At 41.2% G+C, this 27,646-nt stretch overlaps 1 protein-coding gene across 2 annotated transcripts in view; it reads left to right on the plus strand.

Moving 5' to 3' along the window:
• Window positions 1-3,927: 3,927 nt before the first annotated feature.
• SIDT1 (SID1 transmembrane family member 1) overlaps window positions 3,928-27,646 on the plus strand; it is a 112,791-nt gene continuing 89,072 nt past the window's right edge. For both annotated transcript variants that reach the window (XM_043594199.1, XM_043594200.1), the window contains exon 1: window positions 3,928-4,511. In XM_043594199.1, coding sequence (XP_043450134.1) covers window positions 4,302-4,511 — 210 coding nt within the window. In that variant the 5' untranslated portion in view covers window positions 3,928-4,301. The remainder of the gene's footprint in view (window positions 4,512-27,646) is intronic.

The following is a 27,646-nucleotide window of genomic DNA, read 5'->3' on the forward strand; positions in this document are numbered from 1 at the left end:
TTGAAAAAAAAAAAGAAGACTTTGACTTATTTTTCAAGCCCATTTCCTGACCCTAAGGCTTTTTGTGGAGAGAGGAATCCTGTAGGTCCCTCTCCAGATCGGTCCAATCAGCTTGTGTTATCCAGGATTTAGCACTAGAGGTTCTGATCAACATGCATACAAATTGATATAGGTTAGGAAACTCTGGGTTATGTGCACCCAAAGAATTACAGATTCTTCTATGAATCTTTGCTAGTCTTGTTTGGGATTAGGAAAATCTTTCTAATTCATCTTGGGTCTGAGGTTTAAATTCTATAGTCATCTGCATACCTGGCTTATGGGAGGGATAGACCATTGGAGGCAATTAGCATTTGGAGGTTTTAGAGAGTTGTTGGGAAAAGATAGGAGGTCTGGACAAGGGAAAGAGGAAGGAGGAGGCGCAGAAGGAGGAATATTAGGGGGAAGGGGGCCACAGGAAGGCAACTGGAGGACCAGGAGGGGGAAGGCTTACTATGGAAATGAATCTAGATTATTGTTTAAGTTTGCCAAGTTTTTCACTAGCTTTGACCAAAGAATATTTTAGTGAAACAATTTTTGAACACAAAATTTCATTTGAAGGCCTCTGCAAACCAGTCAAAAAGTAGGCCCTGTTGGATCTGAGAAAACTTCGTTCCTTTTCTTTTTTAAGACACCTGTCAAATGATTTTGTTCAAGTCTAGTGTCCCACAGAGTGGCCATTGAAGGCCCAGGTCATCCTTGGTGAAGTTATGTCACTTGAAACATAGGTGTAAGAATTAGAACTGTACGGGGGCCTGGGTGATTCAGTCGGGTAAGCGTCCGACTCTTGGTTTCAGCTCAGGTCATGATCTCATGGCTTCATGGGTTCGAGCCTTGCATTGGGCTCTGTGCTGGCAGCATGGAGTCTGCTTGGGATTTTCTCTCTCTCTCTCTCTCTCTCTGGCCCTCCCCCACTTGTACTATCTCTGTCTCTCTCAAAATAAGTTAATTAATTAAAAAATAATAATTAGAACTGTAGTGAGCAGACACTTATCAGGAACTTCTCCAAAAGGAAGAGAAAAATTAGACTTAGCTGAGCCTGTAAGAGCTGGCAACTGAAAACGATGCTTGTGCACTTCGAGTCTTGAGATCCAGACTTAAAGGTAGCTGCCTCCAAATGTAGACCCAACGACCTACACCTGAAGGCAGGTGGAAAAACAGAATGCTCTCTGTGGATCAAAACCAAACTCTAAGGACAAAACAAATGAAACAAAGAATAGGCGATCCAAAGCAAAGTTTGTCCAGAAGAATGCTGGCCCAGCGTTCTACGTTGTGACAAACAATACTTTTAGACAACATAGCACAAAACAGAAGCAGAAGAGAGAGTAAAAAGGGATGGAAAAGAACAGCCTGACTCCACCAAAGATGCCAAACAAATGGGAACCAATAACAAAACCCACGTATCCAACTGAGACTGGGTAGCCACAGAACTCAAAAGCGAGGAAAGGGGAGCTCAGACACAAAGCTCACTTACCATGTCAACACACATTCAACACTGCGAGGGGTAAGGCGCAGGGGCCTTGGTGTGTATCACATCTGGTTAAAGGATGGAGTCCACGGTGACAGGCAGTGCAGACAACATCTCATCGGAACCTTCAAGGAAAACTAGGGACATAAACAAAAACCACTCAAATGAAAACAGAGGTTATTTATTCAGAGCTTGCTGTAGCAAGCCACCATCACTTGTGTTTAACCAAGACTCAAAGGCAGGCAGGGAACTGGGAAAGCTTTATAATGAAAAAAAGGGAAGGTTTCAGAAAATCTCTGATTGGACCTCGGTAGCACAGAGAAGCTGCGAGCAGGCTAACTAGAAGTGGGCCATTTTATGATTTGTAGAGCATATTTAGCTTCCTCCAGTTGATCCTGAGCTGGAAGCAGAGGCAAAAATTGGGGAAGCTGGCAGTCACTGACCAAGTCCTGATGGTTCTGGGCCATTTGCTACAGAGATTGTGTTTTGTCTTCCAGGACCAGTTGCTGTAGAGGTTGGGGTCAGAGGTCTATTTTCATATATGGTCTGGTCATGATCTGTTTGTGTATTTAGCCTCTCACAGTGCAAGCTTGGGATTGTTAGATATTTTTCAAGCCTGGCTGATGGACCATATTTAACCTTTTAGCTGTTGAACTAGGAGTCATACAATAACAATATTTGGCCATATGACATTTTAAACTTTCTAATACAATGTCAAATACATTCTTCTTCCCACCCCCCTTATCCTTACAGCACCCTTGTGATCCTGGGAGGTTAATTACCTAAGGTCATTCTGTGGAATGACGATTAGATCACAGTATAGAGTGATTTGTAATATATAATTCAAATTAGTATATATATCATCTATAATGGCTTTAAAGTAAATATTTTGGGTTCTTTGCTAAGATAAAGGATCTGTTCTCATCGCTTCTAATTTCATTACTTACAGTTAGGGTCATAGCTCCTTCAAATACCTACAAGGCTGTCATGTGGAAGAAGGATTAGGTTTAGTCCTATGGCTCCAGAGGGCAGAATTCATGCCAGTGAGTGGAAGAGAGGCAGATTCCAATTTAGAATGTGAAATATCATTCTAATAAGTAGCCACTTGCCCCCAAAAGAAGGATAAGGAGTTCCTTATCTCTTGTGGTATTGAGCAGAACTCCATGACCCTATCCCTTAGAGGGTGCCTCAACTGGCCAGTCCAGTTAAACTGGAAGAACTTTAGAAACTTCAAGTTTATGAAATTTTGTTAAATCCTAACAAGAGGCATAGACATTTGAAATACAGCAGTTTAATATCATTCAAATTCTGGATGAAATTATTATATTTCTCAAAACAATGAGCTGCACTTTAAACTTTATTTTTTTAAGTGAAAATTATCCTAATAAGGAGTCTCTAACTCAATCTTCCATCAGCATTGGTTTCTGATTGCACAGTTATAAAACATTATACCAAATGTTTGGAACTCATTTTTGATATTTTAGTAAGTTATAGGAATTCAATGAAGTTTTAAATTAAAAAAAAAAAACCTTCCTTTGAACAGTAAATGCTAGGATTTCAATCTGTAACTTAACTCTTTGAACATCATCTCTTCTTCGTGGCTTCTCTTTAAATGTTCCTTCAGGTTCAATGCAATTATTTTATTTTCTAGTTTACAAATAACTTGAAGCTGAAATAAAACAGTAAGTCCTCTTCTACACCTGAAGTGTGATTGTTCGACCTTCCACAAAGACTTCCCTGGGATCCTCTGCCCACTTCACCCTTCATCTGCCTCTTCAAGTGTTTAAATTGAATCCCCTAAATTTTGCCAGAAGGGTATTTCCTTTTAATGATGGACTGTGGTTTCTCTCTTTTCAAAAACAATCCCGAATCCCAGGGATTCTCCCAGAATTTAAGAAATCATTGCAGAGGTAAAGTAGGCAAGAACTTGGGGCAGAAAGAAATGCCCACTGCATAAACCTTGCTGCTCTGAGTCGTCCTTGACAACTTCCGGGAACAGACTTCAGGCGGTGTTCGAAATCGTCTCCTTTACCCTGTCTATTCATTGCTTTTATGACTGTACATATTTAATACATACAGCGAGGGAGAGAGAAAGCGATGATGTGAGGCACTGCTGGAGAAGAGAAGATGATAAGGAAATAAAACAGGTGTCTGGGAAGGGTTGCTGTTAGAGAAGGAAGAACTGAGCATTAATAGCCATCATTCAGATGGGCAGGAGTTCTCTGCAGGTAGCAGACAGGAAAAGCGAACTCGTGCACCCTCTTTGGGGACAGGCTCTGTTGCTTTCTATTTCTTCTCTTGCAGCCAGGGTGCACATTTACTTGAAACAGACTGTTATTTCCTGTTCGGTGGCTGGTCAGGTTGACTCTTTAAGACTAGTGAACATTTCTAATGTATCTTATGCCTTTTTTTTTTTTTTTTTTTTTTTTTTGAGGTTGAGTAGGGAAGAGATCTGTTGAAATTCTAGCTGGGTAAGTGGGGGATTCTCAGAAATGAGAAAGGGGGAAGGAAAACGATGTAGAAGCCGGAGAGCACAGCAGCAGCCCGAGACCCCCCCACCCCCAGCCTCCACTACTCTCGGCCCGCGACCTCCCGCGGAGACCCCAGGCGGCTGCATCAATATTTGATCGACCCTTCGCCCGAGCGCGCGTTGCCAGCACTCGCCGGTGGGGCTTGCCTGGCATCGTCCGCGCTGCGCTGTAGCGCCGGGGCCCGCAGGGGGCTTTGGAAGGACCAGTTCTGCGCTCGCCCCCTCGCCAGGGCGGCTCTGCTTCGCGGCAGGGGCGCGGCGCCCACCATGCGGGGCTGCCCGCGGCTGGCGCTGCTCTGTGCGCTGCTGCCCTGGCTCCTGCGGGCGGCGGCACCCCCGCGCCCCGCGCAACCCCTGGCGCGCGAAGACCCCCGCGACCCCGCCAGGGGCGCCGATTTCGATCGCGTCTACAGCGGGGTGGTGAGCCTCAGCACCGAGAACATCTACTCCTTCAACTACACCAGCCAGCCTGGCCAGGTAAGAGACTCGCTCTCCTCGCTCGACTCCCAGGAACTTGCCAGATCTCAGAGCCCCGTCGCTGCTTTGGGTCCCCCGGGAATTGACCTCGGGAGCCCTTGGGGACCACAGGACCCTCGCTCCCTTTTCTCTTCAAAGCAATCACTGCCCTGCCAGAGCTGCCGCATCCCCCGCAACCGGCCTCCGGGACAACTCCGGTTCATCTCGCACCTTCCCTGGCCTGGTCCCCTGGCATTTCGGGGCTTTGTAGAGGCGCAGGTTCCCTGCACCTTCCGTGGCTCCTGCCCCCTGGTGGGCCTTTCTCTAGGAAACTCAAGGTTTCTAGGGTTGCGGAGGGAAAGGTCCGCACCGCTGTTTCTAATCCCCTGCGGAGAAGGAACCTCATTTCATTTGGATGATTCGGCCAGACCCTTCTATTTCATAGCGCATGGGGAGGGAGAGCTGCTCAGAATCTAAAATAGGAATGTGTGAGAATGGACGCAAGCTGCCTGCCGAGCCTCTGTGTGTTCAATAGTCATTTCCTGTGTTTTTGTACTACTGTCACACGTATGTGCTTCAGGGAAAGCCACAAGACCCGGCCAGAGATGTCTGAACTGCAGCCAGCAGCTGATCTATGGAGGTTTTGATGTGAAATAAGGGTGGGTAATTGTCTGAAAGTTCTAGACCTATTTCTGTCAAGAACGGAGGTGACACAAGGGGAGGAAATGACTGTCACAGCAACTATCCCTTTGACACATATATTCTGATTATATAATGTAAAAACAAAATGCACAGTTAGGTCTTTCCTTCTAATATGGTACCCTCTAGGGCATAGAAAAAAAAAAAAAAAAAACCTCCCCAGTGTACCTGCCCCAGGCTGGTACCAAATCCTAAGGTGCTGTCACCATGGCAGCAGAGCCCTGACCCTGGCTTGTCCTCTGCTGACCTTCAGGTTGTATGTCCTGAAGTGAGCAGGGTGACTCTGCAGAGCCATTCTATTGTGAACAAGTAAGAGGGGCAGCTTTTATCGCCCCAGTTCCATACAACTCATCTCTTCCTGTCCAGTGTGCAGTATGGGCCAGCTGACATGCACATGAGTTGTGTTACTAGCCCTATAATTTGATCAGAAAAAAATTCCGTGATCTCTGGGGTATCCTGTCAGTTTCCCCCTAAATCATCAGTAAGGAAACTCAAATGGTATGTGCAAAGTTCTGACATCAGGCTTTAGTAGTTCTTTGCACTTCTGCTTAGAAATGGATTGACCGTGTTGGGGGGTTGCCTGGGTGGCTCAGCTCAGTTGGTTAAGCGTCCGACTCTTGATTTCAGCTCAGGTCATGATCTCACTGTTCGTGGGACCAAGCCCCATGTCAGGCTCTGCACTGACAGCAAGGAGCCTGCTTAGGATTCTCTCTCTCTCTCCCTCTCTCCGCCCCTCCCTCAATCAATTCTCCCTCCCTCTCTCTCTCAATAAATAAATAAATAAACATTAAAATAAAAGAAACAGATTGACTTTTTTAACTGTTGCTTGGCCTTTCGCCCTTAATATCTTGTGAGTTTCTCTACCACAGCACAGGTGCACTGCTTGCTTGACTTTCCCTAGAACAGTGTGAGAGATTGAGGACAGGGCAGAGTCACGTTCATCTCCATATTCCAGTACCTAGCACAGTGCTTGGCACATGAGAGGTTTACTAATGTCTTTGAAAAGTGAATAAATAAGTAAAGAAAGATTTGAGGAACCTGGAATAAAACTAAATAAAATAGAATATGTACTTTTTAATTGGTTCAGAGTATGAGACCATTCCAGATAAAAACATTTTTAACAGTTGTTATGAAATTGGGCCCTTTCCATGGTGCCTGTCTACATGTTTAAATACCTTTTATTGGGGCACCTGGGTGGCTCAGTTGGTTAAGCATCTGACTTCAGCTCAGGTCATGATCTCATGGTTTGTGGGTTCAAGCCCCATGTCGGGCTCTGTGCTGACAGCTAGAGCCTGGAGCCTGCTCTGGATTCTGTCTCTCTCTCTCTCTCTTCTCCTCTCTTGCCCTCTCTCTCTCTCTCTCTCTCTCTCAAAAATAAACATTAAAAAAAAATTTTTAAATACCTTTTATTTTATGAAACAATGGTACCTTTGTTAAATAAATACCTTTTGTTTTATGAAAAATTAGTTTGTAAAATATCTTTGCGTAATACAATAAAAAGTTGACAACCCCAGCAGTCCCTAAAAGTCCACTAGTCTGAGAAATACATTTGGGAACCATGGGACTGGTAGATAACTCAAGTGTTTATACTAGCAATCCCACCTTACGATAACATGAACACAATGCTTTTGGAGATAGCAGGATTTCATTGAAGGTTTGGAATAGCATAATGGAATTACAGAACAGCACAGGGTAAGTGATAGATGAAAGCAGAAATCTAGGCAATACTGTCATAACGTTTACCGACTGTTCCCCACCAAGGGAAATTTCAAGATGGTGGCACTACTATTTAGACCCTGCCTTATCACCCTCTTATTGGCTACTTCCCTACCCCAAATGCTAGCCTCCCACTCTAAATTCTTGTTATTCATGAGAAGCAGTTTTGCCGTCATTACTGAAGGGGTCTGCTAAGTGAAGATCTATGAACCCAAGAGCAAAAGCTTGGCCAGGACCTTTTTCCTTTAATCTGACAAAGTGTTGGTCAGGGATTCCTTCCCTGTAGGGGTCATTTCTCACCTATTGCTCTTCAGTGCCACAAAGAATTTGGTTTAGAAAAAGACATAATAAAGTATAACTTTGTGAGTTTTAATCTTTTTTCCTTTTCTCATCAAGCCATTGTTCTGTTTGCCTTTATTTTTTCTTCAGTTTGGAGGAGAAAAGCTATTCTCAATTTAGGCTTTGGGGAGGAGAGGAAGCTGCTTTGGGAGCCTTTGGCCCTAATCTTTCCTGTCAGCCACTGCATCTCCCTTACCAAACACTGTCCCAAGGAACTAGTTAGCCAAGCATTTGTCATGCTAATTAGCTGAGGTCAGCATCAGGAAAGGTCTCGCAGGCCTTCTAGGCAGAGTAATGTAAATATGAAGCTGCCATTAAAAAAAAAAAAAAAAACTGAAAGAATGGAGTGACTGCTTTAAAGAAGAAAAATGAAAATAAAGATCAAGTTACAGGTTAGGCAAGGTCATGAGTCATTTCATTTCCCTGGAGGGGAAGTGTCTGGAGATTCCTTTCCAGGGGAGTAGGGTTTTACTTTGGCAAACAGAGTGTTCTAGAACTACAGGGCTGGAACTAAACTAGAAGGAAATCACCTTGTTGAGAAAGTCACCAGGCATATGTTTGACTGGGACAGAGGGCACAAAAGCAGGTTTATTGAGAAATGAGAATACTCTTGTAGAGACAGGTGGTGGCAATAATCAAATGTTTAAACTTGGGCTAGATGCTGATAAGGAGCTTTTAAATAAAAATCAAACTACCATGCAACAAAATGTCTTCTTGGAGGCTTTCAGTAACAGAATACATTGGTCACCATAGATTTTTAAAATTGAAATGTTTCCCTGGAAATACTTCTTGTGTTTATTCAATGGAGACATGGAGACATGTATCTTTTAATGACATATGCTTTTCTATGCCCAAGGAACAATCCTTGGCTTTATTCATACCAACCAGTAGTTGCAGATCTAGAACCAGTTATACTGCCTCTTGGATCCAGATTCCAAAAGCCTATTCAATTCTCATGAACGATGAAATACATATCAGGATGTTCCAGTAGTAACTTCTAACCACACGTTACTGGTTACATAAAAGAATTAAAACCTTGGATGTGATAGCCTCAGCTCCCCCAGTCTGAGATGTACTCTTCCTTTGTTCCTTACATACTGAGGCAAAGAAGCCCCCTCTGCTGGCTTCATACTTCATACTTCCTCTTACTGACCTGCTTGTTTGTGAGGAGGAAATCATCTCATTAGCACATTATCTGGCTGAACAGAATACCATAGACTGGGTGGCTTAAAAAACAGACCTCATTTCTCACAATTCTGGAGGCTAGATAGTCCCAGATCACAGTGTCAGCAGATTTGGTGCCTGGTGACAGCCGGCGTCCTAGCTTGTAGACAGTGCCTCACAGCTGTGTCTTCTCATGGCCCAGAGATCAGGGAGAGAAACAAGCTCTCTCCCGTCATTTTTAAGGGCACTAATCTCATCATGAGGGCTCCAACTTCATGATCTAATTTCCCTCCAAATACTGTCACGTGGGGGATTAGGCTTCAACATGAATTTGGTGGCAGAGGGGGACACATTCAGTCCATAGCAGTCACCTCCCGCATTTTCCTCTGTGTCTCTGAAAAAGCAGCATCAACATATTATAAGGATGTTTAGGGGCTGACATTACTTCAGTTACAGGTCTGATTTTATAAAGAACCCATCTTCTTCCTCCCTAGACCTGACAGTCATGTGCTAAATTATATAATGGATTCTGTAAGTGTGTGATGTCCAATATGGTAGCCATTATCTACACGTGGCTACTGAGCACTTGAAATGTGGCCAGTCACAAAATGAGATGTACTGTAAGTATAGATTACACACCAGATTTCAGACAGTATAAAAAGACATGAAATGTGTAATTAATATTTTTATTGATATGTTTAAAAGATAATATTTTAGATATATTAAGTTAAATCAATATAGTAATAAAACTAACTTTGTTTCTTTGTACTATTTTATTTTTTTTAAGTATTTTGAGAGAGAGAGAGCGAGCACATGCGAGCAAGTGGGGGATGGGCAGAGAGAGAGAGGGAGAGAGAGAATCCCAAGCAAGCTCTGCACTAGTCAGGGCAGAACCCGACAATAGGGTTCAATCCAACAAACCATGAGATGATGACCTGAGCCAAAATCAAGAGTCAGATGTTTAACCAGCTGTGCCACTCAGGCACCCCTCTTTGTACTTTCTAAAGTAGCCACTAGAAAATTTAAAAACACATATGTGGGTCATATTATGTTTTCTTTGGACGGCACTGTTCCGAGTACTACAAGAACCTTAGAGAAGTCATTCATCCCACAGATAGCTTTGTTGGAGGAAATGAAGCTTGGAAAGGTCATAATGGATAAGCAGAACTTGGATAGGCAGAAAGAAAGGGGAAAGGCCTTTCAGGTATGGAAACATAGATCAGATTTCTGTTTTAACAATACTACATTGAAAGCGGTGGTATATTTTACCAGGAGGCACATATTTTACCAGGAGGCACATCTGGTTGTCTCTTTTTGTGATGATAGCCACCTTTGGTCATTATTGCCTAGTTTCATGAATTCATTAGGAACCAGGTGATAATATATATATTTTTTAAATACTTTATTTTTAAGAGGGAGAGAGACAGAGCACCAGTGGGGGAGGGGCAGACAGAGAGGGAGACACAGAATCTGAAGCAGGCTCCAAGCTCTGAGCTGTCAGCACAGAACCTGATGCAGGGCTTGAACCCACGAACCGTGAGATCATGACCTGAGCAGCAGTCGGATGCTTAACTGACTGAACCACCCAGGTGCCCCAACAAGGTGATAATATTTTAATTATCACATATTTCTTCTTTTTTTTAATGGGTGAGGTTTTTTAAAAATTATTTTAGAGAGAGAGTATGGGCAGGGGTGAGGGGAAGAGGGAGGGAGAGAGAATCTTAAGCAGGCTCCACCCTCAATTCAGAGCCCAACGTGGGACTGGATCCCACTAGCTGAGCTGAAATCAAGAGCATCAAAAGTGGGATGATGCTCAACCAACTGAGCCACCCAGGCACCCCTGTTTATGAGCTGGAATACTTCTTCATTTTTTATTCTTTCCTTTCTTTCTTTCTTTCTTTCTTTCTCTCTCTCTCTCTCTCTCTCTCTCTCTCAAGAGCATGTGCACGTGAGCGGGAGAGAGGCAAAGAGAGAGGGGGAGAGAGAGAGAGAGAAAGAGAGAGAGAGAGAGAGAGAGAGAGAGAGAGAGAGAATCCCAAGGAGACTCCACGTTGTCAGGGCAGAGCCCAACACAGGGTTGATCTCACAAACCATGAGATCATGACCTGAGCAGAAATCAAGAGTCAGATGCTTAACTGGCTGAGCTACCCAGGCGCCCCAAAGAGCTGGAATAGTTCTATAATAAGAAACCTCTCCTCATCAGCTATTTGGGCACCTTAGGCTACTGTATGTAAACAAACATAAGATAAAGTCTTCATTTTTTTACCTTTATTTAGCAATTTTCAATATAATGAGTTGGTCTCCTAGCATTCTATAATAATGATCAATGAGATTTCATTTAGCATAATCATGAGCTCATGAATTTAAACCTATTTGATTTGCCTCAACCTATTGTCATTACTAACTTTATGTTCAAATTGTTCATTGGCCAGTGAAAGCCAATTTGAGTTGGAGCCTGAATTCTCTTGATAAAATCCAAGTGCTCTCTGACATCTTCCTTGCTTTCTGGTATGAAAAGTTATTCCAGATTCATCAGGTTCCGTTCTCTTTTTTTTTTAATGTTTATTTTATTTATTTTGAGAGAGAGAAATAGAGTGTGAACATGGGAGGGGCAGAGAGAGAGAGAGAGAGAGAGAGAAAGAGAGAGAGAATCCCAAGCAGCCTCCCCACTGTCAGCATACAGCCTGATTCAGGGCTCAAACTCACCACCTGTGAGATCGTGATCTGAGCTGAAATCAAGAGTCAGATGCTTAACCAACTCAGCCTCCCAGGCACCCCATAGTCACATTCAGTTCTTGTCTTCAACATGGAATCAGCCATTTTTCCAGGTCAGGTTCCTTTGAGTAGCAAATAGAGACCACAGTATGCTAGTAGTCAGTCTGCTAGTGCCATTAGGATTGCTAATGGCTTGGTAAGTTTTTTTCTAAATCTTTTCAATAGATGGAGCTAAAGGAGAGACCATATCATGAGTTCATACTAGTACTTCTGATTCAAATTCAGAAACACAGGGTTTTTACTTAACCTCATCCATCTTACACATGTATGTATTTCCTTTCTCCTGTGCCAAAAACCCTGTTTCTCAATGATAACAACTTACTCATTTGCTTTAATATACACACAACAGTTTTAGATAACAGTACTAATATTGCCACAAACAATAAGATTGCTGGCAACAGTTAAAGATTTATTTTTACAGTTCCTTTTACCTTAGGGCATATTTCATGATTGATGTCGAGACAAATTCCTATGTTTTAAAGTAAGGTAGCAGGACAGTCATGTTACCCTTTCAGGGCAGTTATGTTATCAACTTGTTAGGTTCATTTGTGTCCTTTTATGTTTGAATTTCAGGGATGCTTCTTAATTTTGTTTGAAAACTAACAAATAAAAATCTAAAAAACATGATATATTTGCAGAAGTCCAGCTTCTACCTCTGTTCCCTGCATCTCATTCCCTCTGTTCTTCTATAGGTAGCCATTTAAAATTTTATAGCCTATAAACTAAAGCAGTTTTGGGGTGCCTGGGAGGTTCAGTTGATTGAGCATCTGACTCTTGATTTCAGCTCAGGTCATGATCCCAGGGTCTGCTGACAGTGCAGAGCCTGATTGGGATTCTCTCTCTCCCTCTCTCTCTCTACCCCTTCCCCACTTGAGCTCTCTCATGAGCATGCTCACTCCCTCTCTCCCTTAAAATAAATAAACTTAAAAACAAATAAAGCAGGTTTTTGTTGCTCTAATAGTTTCCTCTTTACTAATATATTTATATAATGCCATTAGCCTCTTCTAATTTCATCTCTTAGTTCTCTGTGATGAGCAATATTGAAATTAGCCGGTATCTTCTTCCCCGTCTCTTTTTCCAACTCCAAAATCTAAACCCTAGTTAATACCTATAAAAAAATTAATTATCTTATCTACTTTTCATTTAACTTCATTATTTCATTATTCTTCCCATTCTCATCCCATTTTTGGTTCATAGTACTTATCTATATTGTCAAAGCATATCGTCATTATGAGCTAGACTACCTTCCTTACAAACAACATTTAGTTTTAGCTCTACAGGTACTTATATATTAAAAATACACAACTCGTCTTTATATTAATGTCCTCCAGCCATTTTTCTCTAAAGCTTATTCTCTAGGATTTTCTAGGATCCTTTCAGGTTTATAATGCTTTGTCCACAGACTTTATACTTATAGGACTGTTTAGCTGAATATAAAACCCTTGGCTTACAGTTTTTTTTTCCTTCAGTTTTAACCATATTATTCCTTTGGCTTCTGGCAAAACTGATGATAAAAGGGATTCTTCCCTTTGCAGCAATTTTATTTTTCTGCCTGGATTCCTGACTCTTTTTCCTTTTTCTTTGAAATCCAATAGTTTTAACAGACAGGTCTGGTAGGTCAGTCTTTCCCAGGTATGTGATGTAATCTTTCAATATGTAACTTCAATAATCTTTTTTTAATTCCAGAAATTTTCCTTATAGTTTTTATTGTATGTATGTATGTATTTAATTTTTAGAGAAAGAGCACACGCACAAGTGAGCAAGGGGCAGAGGGAGAGGGAGAGAGAGAATCTCATGAGATGCAGCAAGAGGGAGATAGAGTGAAGAGCCTACAGTGGGGCTCGAGTTCATGCAAAGCAGGGCTGGAATTAATGACTGTGAGATCATGACCTGAGCCGAAGTTGGATGCTTAACTGGCTGAGCCACCCAGGCACCCTTCTTTACAGTTTTTAACATTCGTTTATTCCAATGCTTGGTTATCTTCTTTAGGAATTCCCTTTATACTTATGTTGGCCCTTCTTTATTGTTTCCTATAGCTATCCATTTTTCTAGAATTGTTTTTTTATATCCTGCCCAGATTAAATTTTTTCTCCTTTCCATCTTCTATTTTCCTTCTTTCCTTCATACTAAATATTTATTTATAACATAATTTTAAAATTTTTTTGTAATCTTTTCCTGAGTTCTGCCATTTCTTTTTTAAAACTTCATTTTCTCCAATAGCCTCATTTCTTAATTTTTAAAATTCTGATTTATGGCCTTTTTCATAGATTTTTAAATGTTCATAATTTGAAATTTGGAAATATTAGGCTATGCTTTCCACCTGTTTTATAGGTACAGCTTTCTGGCATAACTTCACCATCTGAAATGGTGTTTTCTCCTCCTTATTCTCTTTGACTTGCAATGACTTTGTGTGGGATTCAACTGCAGTCCTTGTCTATTGCTCATCTTTACTTTAGATGAGTTTTCCTTATTTTATTTTTTTAACTTATATATATATATATATATATATATATATATATATATTTTTTTTTTATTTTAGAGAGAGAGAGAGAACATGAGTGGGAGAGAGGGGCAGAGGGAGACAGAGAGCAGGCTCCACTCTCAGTGCAGAGCCTGACTCAGGACTCCAACTCACGACCCTGGGATCATGACCTGAGCTGAAAGCAAGAGTGGGACACTCAGTACACTGAGCCACCAGGCACCCTGAGTTTTTCTTACTTTAGAAGGGAAAGATAGACCTGGATAGCTTTCCTAGCTTTCTTCTCTTATCGTGATGAGGTGATCAAAACATGATTTTCTTTCTGAGAAATTTCATAGGTCCTCTCCCCCATTTTATGGAGACTTCCTCTTTCCTTTGTTTCCTTTGTTCTTGCTTCATCCTGTTCAGTTTGGGTTCCACTCCCACAGCTTTTCATCAGGCAGAATTTTTTTCTAGGAAGGGAGTTTTGATTAGTTTTGAGAACCCATGAGGCCCAGACTACTCCAGAAGGGTCTGGATTTCCTCAAGTGTTCTTACACCTACTCACAACTTGAAGCCTATAAAGCTGCCTCCAGGTTCAACTACTGTTCTCAGGTTGGCCCTCCCATCTTTTTAGGGAGCACTTTTAGATGGATTTTGGGTTCTCTGATTCTCAGAGCCAGCAGAGCTCCATGCTTCCTTCTGATTCTACCCACACAATTGCTGATACCACACAGGTGTTGAAGCTGTTGGTAATTTTTCCCACCTAGTCATGTTTTGGAGTTTGTGCAGGATACCTTATCTTGGTAAATGTTCTCCATGAAATTTTGGTTCTGTCTTCCCAGTTGCCCTATTTTCACAAGGCACACTTGAGATTTAAATTCTCTGCTGCTACTGACACCATATTCTCAGAATCCTCTCTCCATTCTTTTCTGTAAGTTATAATTTTGAAATAACTTCAAATATACAGAAAAGTTAGAACCATATAAAGAACTCCAATATGCCCTTCACTCAAATTTCCCAGTTGTTTTTGCCAAATTTGTTTTATCAGTCTCCCTCCCCATAAGCAAATTTTCCCCCAAAACATTTGAAACTAAGCTACAGATATGATGCTCCTTTGTCTCTAAATACTTCAGTGTATATTTTCTATGAACAAGAATATTTTCTTATATAGCCATGGAATAATGATGAAAATCAGAAAATTAACATTAAATTAAATTAAATTAAATTAAATTAATCCCCTTCACCTATTTCACCCATCCCCCCACCTACCTCCCCTCTGGCAACCACCAATTTGTTTTCTATAGTTAAGAATCTGGGGTTTTTTTCTTTTTTTTTTTACCTTGTGGACCTCAATGTTTTTGAAGAGTACAGCCAGTTATTTTATTTTAATTTATTTTATTTTATTTTATGTATGTATGTATTTATTAAATGTTGCTCAATATTTTTTTTTTTAAGAGAGAGAGAGAGCATATGAGTTGGGGGTAGGTTGGGGATGAGTGGAGGGGCACAGCCAAGTGGGGAAGAGAGAGAAAGAATCTTAAGCAGGCATCATACTAAGCACAGAGCCTGAAGCAGGGCTCCATACCATGACCCTGGGATCATGACCTGACCTGAAATCAAGAGCCAGACACTTAACCAACTGAGCCACCCTGGTGCCCCAGCCAGTTATTTTATAGATTGTCCCTCAATTTGGATTTGTGTGATGTTTCCTCATGATTAGATTCAGGGTATACATTTTCAGCATATCATCACACAAGTGATATTGTATCCTTAGTGCATCATATCAGAGGCACATGATACTAAGCTTTCCTATTGTTATTGTGGGTAATGTGGGTTACGTGGTTAGGATGGTCTCTCCCAGGTTTCTCCACTGTAAAGTTACTATTTTCCTTTTGTAATCAAAAAAGTAATTCGTGGAGCAATACCTTGAGACTGTAAATATTCTATCCCTCATCAAACTTTCAACCACCAGTTTTAACATCCATTGATTATTCTTGTCTAAGTCAGATATTAACCATAGTGGTTTCCAACTAGTCATTTCCTAATTCATCATTCCACATTTATCAGTTGATATTCTACTATAAGAAAGAGCTTTTCTTTCTCTCCTATTTATTTATTTATTCTTCTTAAAAAAATTTTTATGGATAACAGGTGATTTTTTTTCCTCTTCAAGTCAGTCGCACTCCTTGTCTATCATGGGCATATTAGGGAATCTCTCTTTTAACTCCAACCCAGAAAGTAGCTTTCTTCTCTTTGCTCCTGTAATATCATGATTATAACAAGACATATATATATATATATATATATATATACACACACACATATATATATGTGTGTATATATATATATATATATTTGGTTTTCAGTTTTTGGCACAGAGCTCCTAAAACCCTTGGAATTTTCTAAGTGATAAGAGTGATAAAGATGTCTTATCATTGAACCGCACCTGAGTTTATGTTAATGAAGTGATTTTTGGAAAGACCCTAAAGATGGGACTGGTTGCCAGAGGGAACCAACCATATAATTGGAGGGTTGGAACTTTCAGTCCAACCCCGTTTGACCTCCTGGGTGGGGAGGGGGCTGGAGTTTGAATTGCCAATGGCCAATGATTTAATCAATCTTTACTATGTAATGAAGCCTCCATAGAAACCCTAAAGGATGGAGCTCAGAGAGTTTCTCAGTGAGCACGTGGAGATTCAGGGAGAGGTGTGCGCTCCAAAAGCATGGAAGCTCCACACCCCTTCCCAGATACCTTGCTCTGTGCATCTCTTTCATCTGGCTATTCCTGAGTTACATCCTTTGTAATAATAAACAGGTTATCTTGGAAGTAAAATGTTTCACTGAGTTCTGTGAGCCACTCCAGTAAATTAATTGAACCCAAGAAGGGGGTTATTGGAATCTTTGATCTATAGCTAGTTAGGTGACAACCTGGACTTTTTTTTTTAAGTTTCTTTTTCATTTGTTTCTTTAAGTCATCTCTACACCAAACCTGGGGCTCCAACTCACCACCCTGAGATCAGGAGTTGCATGTGCTGACTAAGCTGGCCAGGCACCCCCAACCTGGACTTTGTGATTGGCATCTGAAGGTGGGAAGAAGTGGAGAGGTAGTCTTCTAGAACTGAACTCTTAACCTGGGGATCTGACGCTATCTCCAAGTAGATAGTAGATAGTGTCAGAATTGAGTTGAGTTGCAGATCACCCAGCTAATGTCTGAGAATCTTTTGGTGGTGTGGGAAAAACACATACTGTAACTGGGGGTGCAGATTTGTACTTCTCCATCACTAGCAAAATAATAATATTTCAGTGGCTTTTAGGGAATCACAAAGGAAGATAACATCATCAGTTATCATCTAGGGCATCTATTGCAACCCATTATCCAGATTATCTGTTGAGTTCCAAGCAAATCTGTCTCTAGACCATTTAATAAGTATAGTGATCCTCAGTTTTGAATTTGCAGTTAAAAGGATAAGCATATAATTATTTTTTTACTCATGAGAAACTGAAAGCCAGAATAGTCAAACAAATTATATAAGTAATCACTGCAGCTAGAATATCTGAGTGTCTGAATTCAGTTTCATAATTTTATCCATTTCAAGTCCTTGACTATGGAGTTCTCAGTATGTTTTTTTAAATGTAGGTTTTCATTAGGGATCTTTGAAATATGATAAACTTTACATTGTCTCTGTGTGGTGAGATTATGGTGAATTTTAATGGTCTTTTCTCTATTTTCTAAATATTTCACACAAAAAAACATGTTTTACATTCCTAAGGCAAGGACAACAAAACACTGACAGGCTGAGCAGTATTGGGGAAGAACACTGTGTGGGGCACCAGAAAATGTGTGTTTTTATCTCCTTAACAACCTGTGTGCCTCCAGCAAATCCTGTTTCCTCTCTGAGCTTTATTTCCTCCCACTGAGAAGAGAAAACTACATCTTTTATCTTTATTCAAGCACTAAAGTTCAGGGCTCTCTCTTTTTTAACCATGTGTGAGACTGTAATTTTTTTCTTTTTTTTTTAATGTTTATTTATTTATTTTGAGAGAGAGAGAGAATGAGAGAGTGTGTGCTTATGGGAGGGACAGAGAGAGAGAGAGGAAGAATCCCAAGCAGGCTCCCTGCTGTCAGCACAGAGTCCAAATCAGGGCTTGAACTCACAAACCATGAGATCATGCCCTGAGCTGAAATCAAGAGTCAGACACTTAACTGACTGAACCACCCAGGTGCCCCCGCCCCTTTTTTTAATTCTTGGCTTTATATTTTTTTATTATTTTATTCAAATCCAAGTTAGTTAACATATACTGTAAGAATGGTTTCAGGAATAGAATTTAGTGATTCATCACTTACATACAACACCCAGTGCTCATCCCAGCAAGGGTCCTCCTCAAAGCGCATCATCCATTTAGCGCCCCCCCCCACCTCCTTCAGCAATCCTTAGTTTGTTCTCTGTATTTAACAGCCTCTTATGGTTTTCCTCCCTCTCTGTTTTTATCTTATTTTTCTTTCCTTTCCCCTATGTTCATCTGTTGTGTTTCTTAAATTCCACATATGAGTGTAAAGAATGTAAAGAATGTATACAACTTTTTTTTTTTTTTTTTTAAATAAGCTCTCTGCCCAATGCGGGGCTTAATCTTGCGACCCTGTATGCTCTACCAACTGAGCCAGGCAGGCATACCTAATTTTTTTCTTAACTATTGACAAGTAGGAGAAATTTCTTGCCAAAAAGATCATTTCTAACTCCTTGTCTTATAAAAGCCAGTAAATGAAATCTTTAAATTATTGTTTCTAAAACACTACTCTTTTCTCCTTTGGTTGGTTTTCTTTTCTTTTGAGAGGCTTCCCGTAGGGCTCCACCACCTGGAAGTGTTTTATTTTGTCTCCCTCTTTTACCTCCACCTTTGCCACCAGTGCTGTGCTTGTATTCAAGTTCCATTCTGTTTCTCTCTCACATTCCGTTTGTTTCTTCCTGAGTGCCATGTCAGTAGGCTTGCTATAGTGTTGGGTTTCGTTTTTTGGTTGTTATTTTGTTTTGATGATATTGTTGTGTTGCCCCCTTCTGACGGGGTATTTTAAGGTATCTGATACAATATGTAGGGATTTTCAGTGTTCGTTCCTTTCCCGCTTTGGTTTCAACATGTTACCTGAAGGGTCTCCTGTGTCATTTCTCCCCGTTGGCTTGAATGTAAAAGACCAAGGGACTTAATGCTTGTGAAACCGTGAAACTTCTTTGCTTCAAGAAGATGCCAGTATCTCTTTTTTCCTTTCAGACTGATTGATAATTATCACACGTTGCCATGCAGCAGCCAGAGTTTGACAGCCAGCTCTTCCTACATTGTTTAACTCTGGAGCTAACAGAAGTTCCACGTCAACACACCAAGATGGTGCATTAATGATTGAAAGGCACATCTAATGAGCTGTTCGAATTGGGGCCTCACCATCCTTTCTGCTCATTTACGAAGGAAAATATCAAACATATCATGATGCTTCAGGCAATAGAATCACAGTCCTTTCTGTTTTGCCAAAAAAAAAAAAAATACACTTTTAAACATTATTTTCTTTTCTTGGATATTGTGAAAATGGAAAATTTGAAGGTCTTTTTTTGAGGTATTTTAGTGGCTATGCAAACCAAAACCAAAACAAAACCCAAGGAACTGTATTTTGCTTAAAATAAACTAAGGTCAGCAGGGACACCTGGGTGGCTCAGTCGGTTAAGCATCTGACTTCGGCTCAAGTCATGATCTCATGATTCGTGGGTTTGAGCCCCACATCAGACTCTGTCCTGACAGCTCAGAGCCTGGAGCCTGCTTCAGATCCTGTGTCTTCCTCTCTCTTTGCCCCTCCCCCACTTGTGCTCTGTCTCTCTATCAAAAATATAAACATTAAAAAAATAATAATAAATAAAGCTAAGGTCAGCAATAAGAACCAACTGTCCGACTTAACCCTTAAGTCCTCAGTCTGAGATCCTTCTGCTTTCATATGAAATGAGTTTCTAAGAACATGTGTAAAAATTATTGATACAGGAGAAACAATTGATTTACCTGTCAAAAGATAGTGCTCCATTCCTGGAGAGAGAAAAAGCAAAGCTGAGTGCCATTACATATTAAATGTTATTAATAATAAAATTAATTGAAATGATTTGCTGTAGTAATTAATTACTTCAAATTCTCATTTGCCTTATCCCCTCAGTTTATTTGAAGTGACAATAATAGACAAATAAATTGATTTTGCTGTTAGAAAGAAGGATGTGCAAATGTTGATTTTACACAAGATGGAACAAGGGACTTTTCAATGGGTTGGATAAGAAGAGTGAAACTGGTTTGAAGGTATCTTATATTGAAAAATGTGTCCAAAGAAAGTTGAGTGTAAGCCTTCTTTTCTGACAGGAAATCTATAGGAATCCATTTCCCTATCATAGCTCCCAAGAACTGGGAAATTTTCCCTCTGTTCCACTGAAAAGCTTTTCAAGAACTAGTTCTCAGCCCATAATTTTAAGGAAGTTTATTTGGGACCCAGCCTTCTATAGTTGATCCCAAGGCTGGCCAGGGGTATCTATATGTAATTATGAAAGTATTGGCTTCTTTGAAGGTACAGACCACCTGTTTTGGCTAAACTCATAAGTGTTTAAATAAAATATTTTATTTCTGAAAATGGTGGCAAAATTAAAGTTTATCTAACATCATCAAGTAGCATGTAGTCCTGAGTAAAAAGCACCCTCTGGCTACCTGGAGTATTTACCATTGATTGGACCATTAAACGTGTAAATAAAATGGGGTGCCTGGGTGGCCCAGTTGGTTAAGCATCTGACTCCTGATCTCAGCTCAGGTCATGATCTCACAGTTTGTGGGTTCAAGCCCCGCATCGGGCTCTGTGCTGACATTGAGGAACCTGCTTAGGGTTCTGTCTCCCTCTCTCTCTGCCCTTCCCCACTCCCACATCTGTGGGCTTTCTCTCTCTCAAAATAAATTAAGCTTTAAAAAAGTAGTGTTGGGGTTTTTTTTTGTACCAGAGCAGGCATTTTTAAATTTGAGAAAGTACTCAAGCGCCTGGGTGGCTCAGTCAAGCGTCCGACTTCAGCTCAGGTCATGATCTCACGGTTAGTGAGTTTGAGCCCCTCTTGGCTCTGTGCTGACAGCTCAGAGCCTGGAGTCTGCTTTGGATTCTGTGTCTCCCTCTCACTCTCTGCCCCTCTCCTGCTTTGTGCTCTCTCTCTCTCTCAAAAATAAATAAAAACATTAAAAAAGTTTTTAATAAATAAAAGAGTATTTAAATTTAAGAAAGTACTACTTACTTACCAATTTTTTTTTCATGAATCGTGCCTTTGGTGTTGTATTTCAAAAGTTGTCACCAAGTCTGAGATCACCTAGCTTTTCTCCTGTGTTATCTTCTGAAAATTTCATAGCTTTGAATGTTACATTTAAGTTAATGATCCATTTTAGGTTTGCTTTGTGAAAGGTATAAGGTCTCTGTCTAGAATCTTTTTTTTTTTTTTGATATATGACATCTAATTGTTCCAGCACCATTTGTTGAAAAGAAAACCCTATGTTTTTAGTATTACAGTGTTGTATGTGTGTGTGTGTACATTTATAGCCCACCTTGAACCAAAGAGTTTGAAGCAGCTCCTTACCTGGGGCTCATTATTCTTGTCATAATTCCCAGCCTTCCATTCTGCTGCCACCACCTCTAATCTCTACCATTCTCTTGTTGCTACTTTTTTCTGTGTATCTTCTGCTGCCTGCTTCTCCCATCCTTTTTGTCTTGCAAATCTTTTACAAATACTGTAGGTCCTTCAAGGTTCTTTCTTTTCTCTGGCTGTTCCTCTTGTTTGAGGCTTTGCTACTGGCAAAGACGTTCCTTCTTCTTCATTTTGTTTTGTTTCCTACTTCCTCATTCAAAGCCATGGTGGGTAATCTCGGTTACTAGAGAGCTGGTCTCCTGATTTTTAAAGTTTTGCTATAGAATTTTAGTAATACCAATAGTGAAGGGGCGCCTGGGTGGCTCCGTGGGTTAAGCATCTGACTTCAGCTCTAATCATGATCTCTCAGTTCATGAGTTCGAGCCCCGCGTCAGGCTCTGGGCTGACAGCTCAGGGCCTGGAGCCTGCTTCAGATTCCATGTCTCCCTCTCTCTTGGCCCCTCCCCTGCTCACACTCTGCCTCTTTCTCTCTAAAATAAATAAACATTTTTAAAAAATTTTTTAATAATACCAATAGTGGAGGATGAAGAACATATGCTATTTGGAAAGTCAGTATGTATTTGTGTTGACTTTGTGTGCCATTATTTCCTTTGTTTACATCAACAGGATTTTCTTGTCAAGTCTTTTTGGCTACAGAAGTATAACTAGGCTTGCATTTGAGACTTTTTTTCTGTTCTTTTTTCTATCACTAAAAGAACCATATAAAGTATCACTTGAAACAATTGGGATGGAAAGGGATTATTTTATTTTATTTTTATTTTTATTTTATTTTATTTATTGTTTTTTTAATGTTTATTTATTTTTGAGAGAGAGAGAGAAACAGGGCTCGAGCTGGGGAGGCCAGAGAGAAAGGGAGACGTGGAATCTGAAGCAGGCTCCAGGCTCTGAGCTGTTAGCACACAGCCTGACTCAGGGCTCAAACCCATGAACCATGAGATCATGACCCAAGCCGAAGTTGGATGCTAAAATGACTGAGTCACCCAGGTGCCCCTATTTTATTTTTAATTTTTTTTAGGTTTATTTATTTTTGAGAGAGATACAGAGTGTGAGCAGGGAAGGGGCAGAGAGGGAGAGGGAGACACAGAATCCAAAGCAGGCTCTAGGCTCTAGGCTGCCTATACAGAGCTCAACGTGGGGCTTGAACCCACGGACCAGACCACGAGATCATGACCTGAGCTAGAGTCGGACACTTAACTGACTGAGCCATCCAGGCACCCCAGGAATAATTGTATTTTAAAACTTAAGAGCTAAAACTACCTTTTGAATCACCCAGTGTCTTCTCAACAGGGAAGAAAACTGAAAGCCAGTGAAATAAGCCACTTGTCCACAATCATGTAACTAGTGCGAAGCAAATCCCGGAACATAACTCCAGTTCCCGTGTATATTTCTTCAAGATATTTTTACTAGACCACTCTCCCTCCCACAAGAACACATCTGTATACTTAGCAACAATAAAGCAAATAATTTAAAATACCACAGTCACGCTTTCAGTCAGGTCATTTGATCATGCTTTATGTTGGATTCCCTTACAATTTCCTTCATCTATTTGAGTCAGGCCAGCAGGACTGACACTAAGTAAAACGTAGAAGTTGGCAGATTTTCTTCAGTGTTTCAGAGCCGTAGCCACCCACCAACCATGATGTTACTTGGACTCCCTGTGGACCCAGAGGACTGAGCTTCATCTCTTTGGTGGTTGATTTTCATCAGTGCTGGTTTCCTTTGCGACAGACACAGGGCAGCTTGGAGACCCAAGCAGTTAGCCTATGTGTCACTCAAGGACAGGATTAATCCTGAGAACTGGTATTTCTGGATCTCCATTAAACAGCCATGAAGATAAGCCATAGCAAACAGGAATGACCAACTGTTTCTGTCCCTCTAGATTTAACTGCCCTGTTGTGGACAAATTGACTCATAACCATTTTAGTTATCTAAACTGGGAGAATATATTAAAAATTGACATGAAGGGCACCTGGGTGGCTCAGTCGGTTGAGCGTCTGACTTCGGCTCGGGTCATGATCTCACAGTTTGTGAGTTCGAGCCCTGTGTCAGGCTCTGTTAATAGCTAAGAGCCTGGAGCCTGCTTTGGATTCTGTGTTCCCCCTTTCTCTGGCCCTTCCCCGCTCATCCTATCTCTCTCTCTGTCTCTCAAAGATGAATAAACGTTAAAAAATTTTTTTTTCAATTGACATGAAAATGCTCATAGGTTTTTTTTTTTTTGTTCTTTCCAATAGTTGCAAAAAGAAATTCCATGTTTGTCCCCACTCTCTCCCCATACCATTTTCACCAAAGCAGAGCAATTACAGCTTTCTAGGACAGAGACAATGTTTATCTGGATAATAAAGGGACAAAAAGTGGGGGATAATGAGAGAGGCAAATAGGATGACATTTGGGTATGCAGAGGGGGTTTGGCTTGTGGACAGTAAGTTTCCAAAATAGCTGCGGTATGAGTGAAGTAGAAAAGGAAGGAGAATATAGGATTAGGCAAAGTTCTTAGTTGCAAGCAACAGAAATCAAAGGGCTAACTCAACCAGAAAAATAACTTATTAGAAGGGTGTTAGGTAGCTCACAAACCTGAGATGCCAGACTCAGACTATGATTGGAGACCAAGAGAGACTAAACTGCAGGAAATTGTAGCAACAGTCACGCTATAGAATGGTTTTATCAAGATGCTCCACTGGGAACCACCACCTCCTTTACCATTAGATATGGTCACCCCTGGACCCTGCTGCCATGGGCACTACTGGTGTCTGTATTGCCAGTGAATTCTAAACTCTCCCTTCATCTTTGTATCATGTAATCATCATTGAACATACCAAGTGGAAGCATCCGACTATCTGAGCATAGGTGGTATTCTTGGCTCCCTTGGCATTCAGCAGCAGCCTTGCCTCCCACAAAACTCACGCAGTTCAAAAGGGTAGAGGAAGCTCCTCTAAAACATGCAAAGGATCTGGATGCTGGGTAGGCCCCGAGTCAACTCCATCAAAATTTCTCATGGAGTTTTCTCAAGCAAGGGCATTTGTTCAAAGACAGCTCTATAAATCCAGACGTGGTCAGGGACCAAGATGTGAGAGGGAGAAAAAGGGGTGCTATAGCATTCTATCTATGCCCATTAGAGAGGAACCTCTAATCTGAGCATCAGAGAATTTCAAGTAGCATATACCATCCCAGTCACCATGTTCATTCCAATTACAAATAGTTTCGTCTCTTAAACATGGCCTTCCCTGAGGCCTCTTCTGCTAACCTCAAGAAATTTTGTTTTCGGAAGATATTTGCAGACAATCAGTTTTGTCTTGTTTAGAAAGCAGTTTCCTATAAGTAATAATTATATCCTGACAATACTTATTTAAAATTATAAATGGCACTGGTCTAGCAATAAATACCACTACAGGGGTGCCTGGGTGGCTCAGTTGGTTAAGCATCCAACTCTTGATTTTGGCCGAGGTCATGATCTCACAGTCATGAGATCAAGCCCCACACTGGGTTCCATGCTGGGTATGGAGCCTGCTTTGGATTCTCTCCCTCTCTCTCCTTCTCCCCCTCCCTTGCTCACATGCTCTCTCTCTCTCGTGCGCACGTGCGCTCTTGCTCTCTCTCTCTCTCTCTCAAGCATTTTAAATAAATAAAATAAATTTAATGCCACTACAGAAAAAAACTGCTTATAAGTGTCAGATCATAACTCTGACAACCATAACAATAATTTTCTAGTGCCTTCCCATCTTCAAAGCATTAATTAATTAGGCCTCAGAATAGCTCTAGATGAAACTTGCCTGCAGTGCAATCACTCAGCATATAAATAAAATCTAAGGAGTGGATCCTTGAATTCTGCCTCAAACCATAAAATAATTATGTTTCCCTCTTCAACCCTCTCCACTTGTACTCCAGAGTGAAGGAATTATAAGGAGACGGAGTTTAAGTGGGAGATAGAAAAAGACAGGAAAGGTAAAGAGGAGAAAAGGGATCATGCACAAGAAATGATCAGATCCTGATACCTGGGAGTTGTCTCCCAGGAACCAAGTCTGGAGATGCCTAAAGTCGGAGGAGGGTCAGGGGACAGAGGAACTAATTCAAAGTCTATGAGAAACCCTGGAGAGACAGAATATGGTTAGCTCTTGGAGTTAGAGGTAAATGGCAGCCCACAATGTAAGAGGCCACTGGTGAGGAATAGGTTGAAGGAAGGCTTTTTTGTTGTGCTTTTTGCCTCCCTCAGTTTGGCCTAGGTGGATTGCCACCTGCCCTGCCTTAGTGCCCTTGTGAGAGAAAACCAGCAGCCCCAGCCCAGGGCTGGCTGGTCTCCACGAGCTAAGGTCTGCGAGGGCCTGCTTGAGTGCAGAGGATAACCACTGTGGCTGTCCACCTGCTGTCTCTGAGCATTCCCTCCTTCCCCTAAACCCCCTTCACAGTTCATGGGCTGGCCTATTACAATGGGAGCAAAACAGTGTGTGGATGGGGAGTGGAAGTAAAATTATATGGAGCGGGAACAGACTGGACCCGTGTGTGGGGGTAAAAGGGGTGTGGTCAACTCAGAGCCTGTCTACCCTAAGGGGGCTTTCCTTCCAGTCCCTCTTGATTTTGGCGTAAGTCATGATCCCACAGTCATGAGATCAAGCCCTACATTGGTTTCCATGCTGAGTATGGAGCCTGCTTTGGATTCTCTCCCTCTTTCTCCTTCTCTGAACCTCCCTCTATTCTAAACCCCCTGATGTTTAACACCTCCCTTCTGGGGTTCTCAGTACTGCCACAGGTAGCTGATACCCCAGGGAATTCAAGCTCATAGGATAAAATAACAACACATCTGCAGAAGGAAGCTACCTGAGAGATGTTAAACTGGATGGCCTTTACCAGATGTAGCTGAATTAACAAACAAGAAGAATAAGACTTTAAACTAAGCAAAGTGAATATCCTGAAAGAGATGGGGACAGAAGGGCTTTGTTAAAGTAAAGCAGGTTACAGTTATAAAGAGGAGCCAACTGGAAACCTCAGAGTTAAAAATAACACTTTTCACATAAAGAACTCAGCAATGGGTTGGATATTAGAATGAACAGTGGATTAGAGAACTGGAGGATCTACCTAAAGAGATGTAGGGTATCAACAGAAAAATTAAGAAATTGGGAGGGCAGACCCAGTCATGACATCAACATAATAGAGGCCCTACAAGAAAACAAATAGGGAGAAAGAAATCTTTGTAGAAATGATGCTGAAGAATTAATAACAGCCACTTACTCAACATCATGGGAGTGCTTTCTTAGGGCTTGTTGAAAGCTGCAAGCTTAGCTGGACTATCCCCACTCACATAAAAACAGGAAATTTTGGGGCACCTGGGTGCCTCAGTTGGTTGAGCGTCTGACTCTTGATTTCAGCTCAGGTCATGATCTCATGGTATATGAGATCAAACCCCGCTTGGGGCTTTCCACTGACAGCACATGGAGCCTGCTTGGGATTCTCTCTCTCCTTTTCTCTCTGCCCCTCCCCCACTTGTGCTCTTTCTCTCTCTCTCAAAATACATAAATAAACATTTTTTTTAAAAAGGTAAATACTTGTAGTGTATGTACTGTCAGATACATTGCTAGATCCCAAATATGTCATAGATAAAATCTTCTAAGAGAGACAAAACAAATGCACGGAACAATGACCAAATATAAAACATGGAAAAAATGATACAATTGAGTATAAAATTGGGTAATACAGTCCACAAGTTTTATAGGTTATGGTCTTTGGGGTATACTTGACCCCCATTCTTGTGAAGAAAATATGTAGGACAGCAGTTCCCAGTGTGCTGTGTGGAATATTTGTTGTATAGAATGGTCTTGGTGTTCCATGTAAAAGACTTTCCAACTTGGCCATGTTTTGACTGCCTAACATCTGAGCTCCATTCCTATATGTTTGGGGAAATTCCTCATTTCATAAGTCTCTGCTGGAGCAAGAGCTCCTTCTTGTACACAAGTGGAACAGCAGCACCTGCTTTCACACACACACACACACACACACACACACACACACACACACACCAAATTCAAGCATGGCCTGTGGCCTCGGTACTACCAATCCAGACTTTGATTTGGGGGCAAATGATGCAGGGAAGCAGCTGTTCAGCAGCAACAGAGGCAACCTTGGTTTCCATAAATGGCCATGGCAATGGGGTGGTGGCACTTAAAACCCTCCAAAGGCTTTCTGTTGCCCTTAGAGTAAAACCCCAACCTCTCCCACATGGCTTTAAGACTCTTCGGGACTGTAATATTCCTCATACACTCTCAGCTTCAGTCAAACTGATTTTCTCTTAATTTTTCAAACCTCCTTCTTGCCTTCTTCCTTCC

The sequence above is a fragment of the Prionailurus bengalensis genome, chromosome C2 (assembly GCF_016509475.1).
Source record: "Prionailurus bengalensis isolate Pbe53 chromosome C2, Fcat_Pben_1.1_paternal_pri, whole genome shotgun sequence".
Classification (NCBI taxonomy): domain Eukaryota; kingdom Metazoa; phylum Chordata; class Mammalia; order Carnivora; family Felidae; genus Prionailurus; species Prionailurus bengalensis.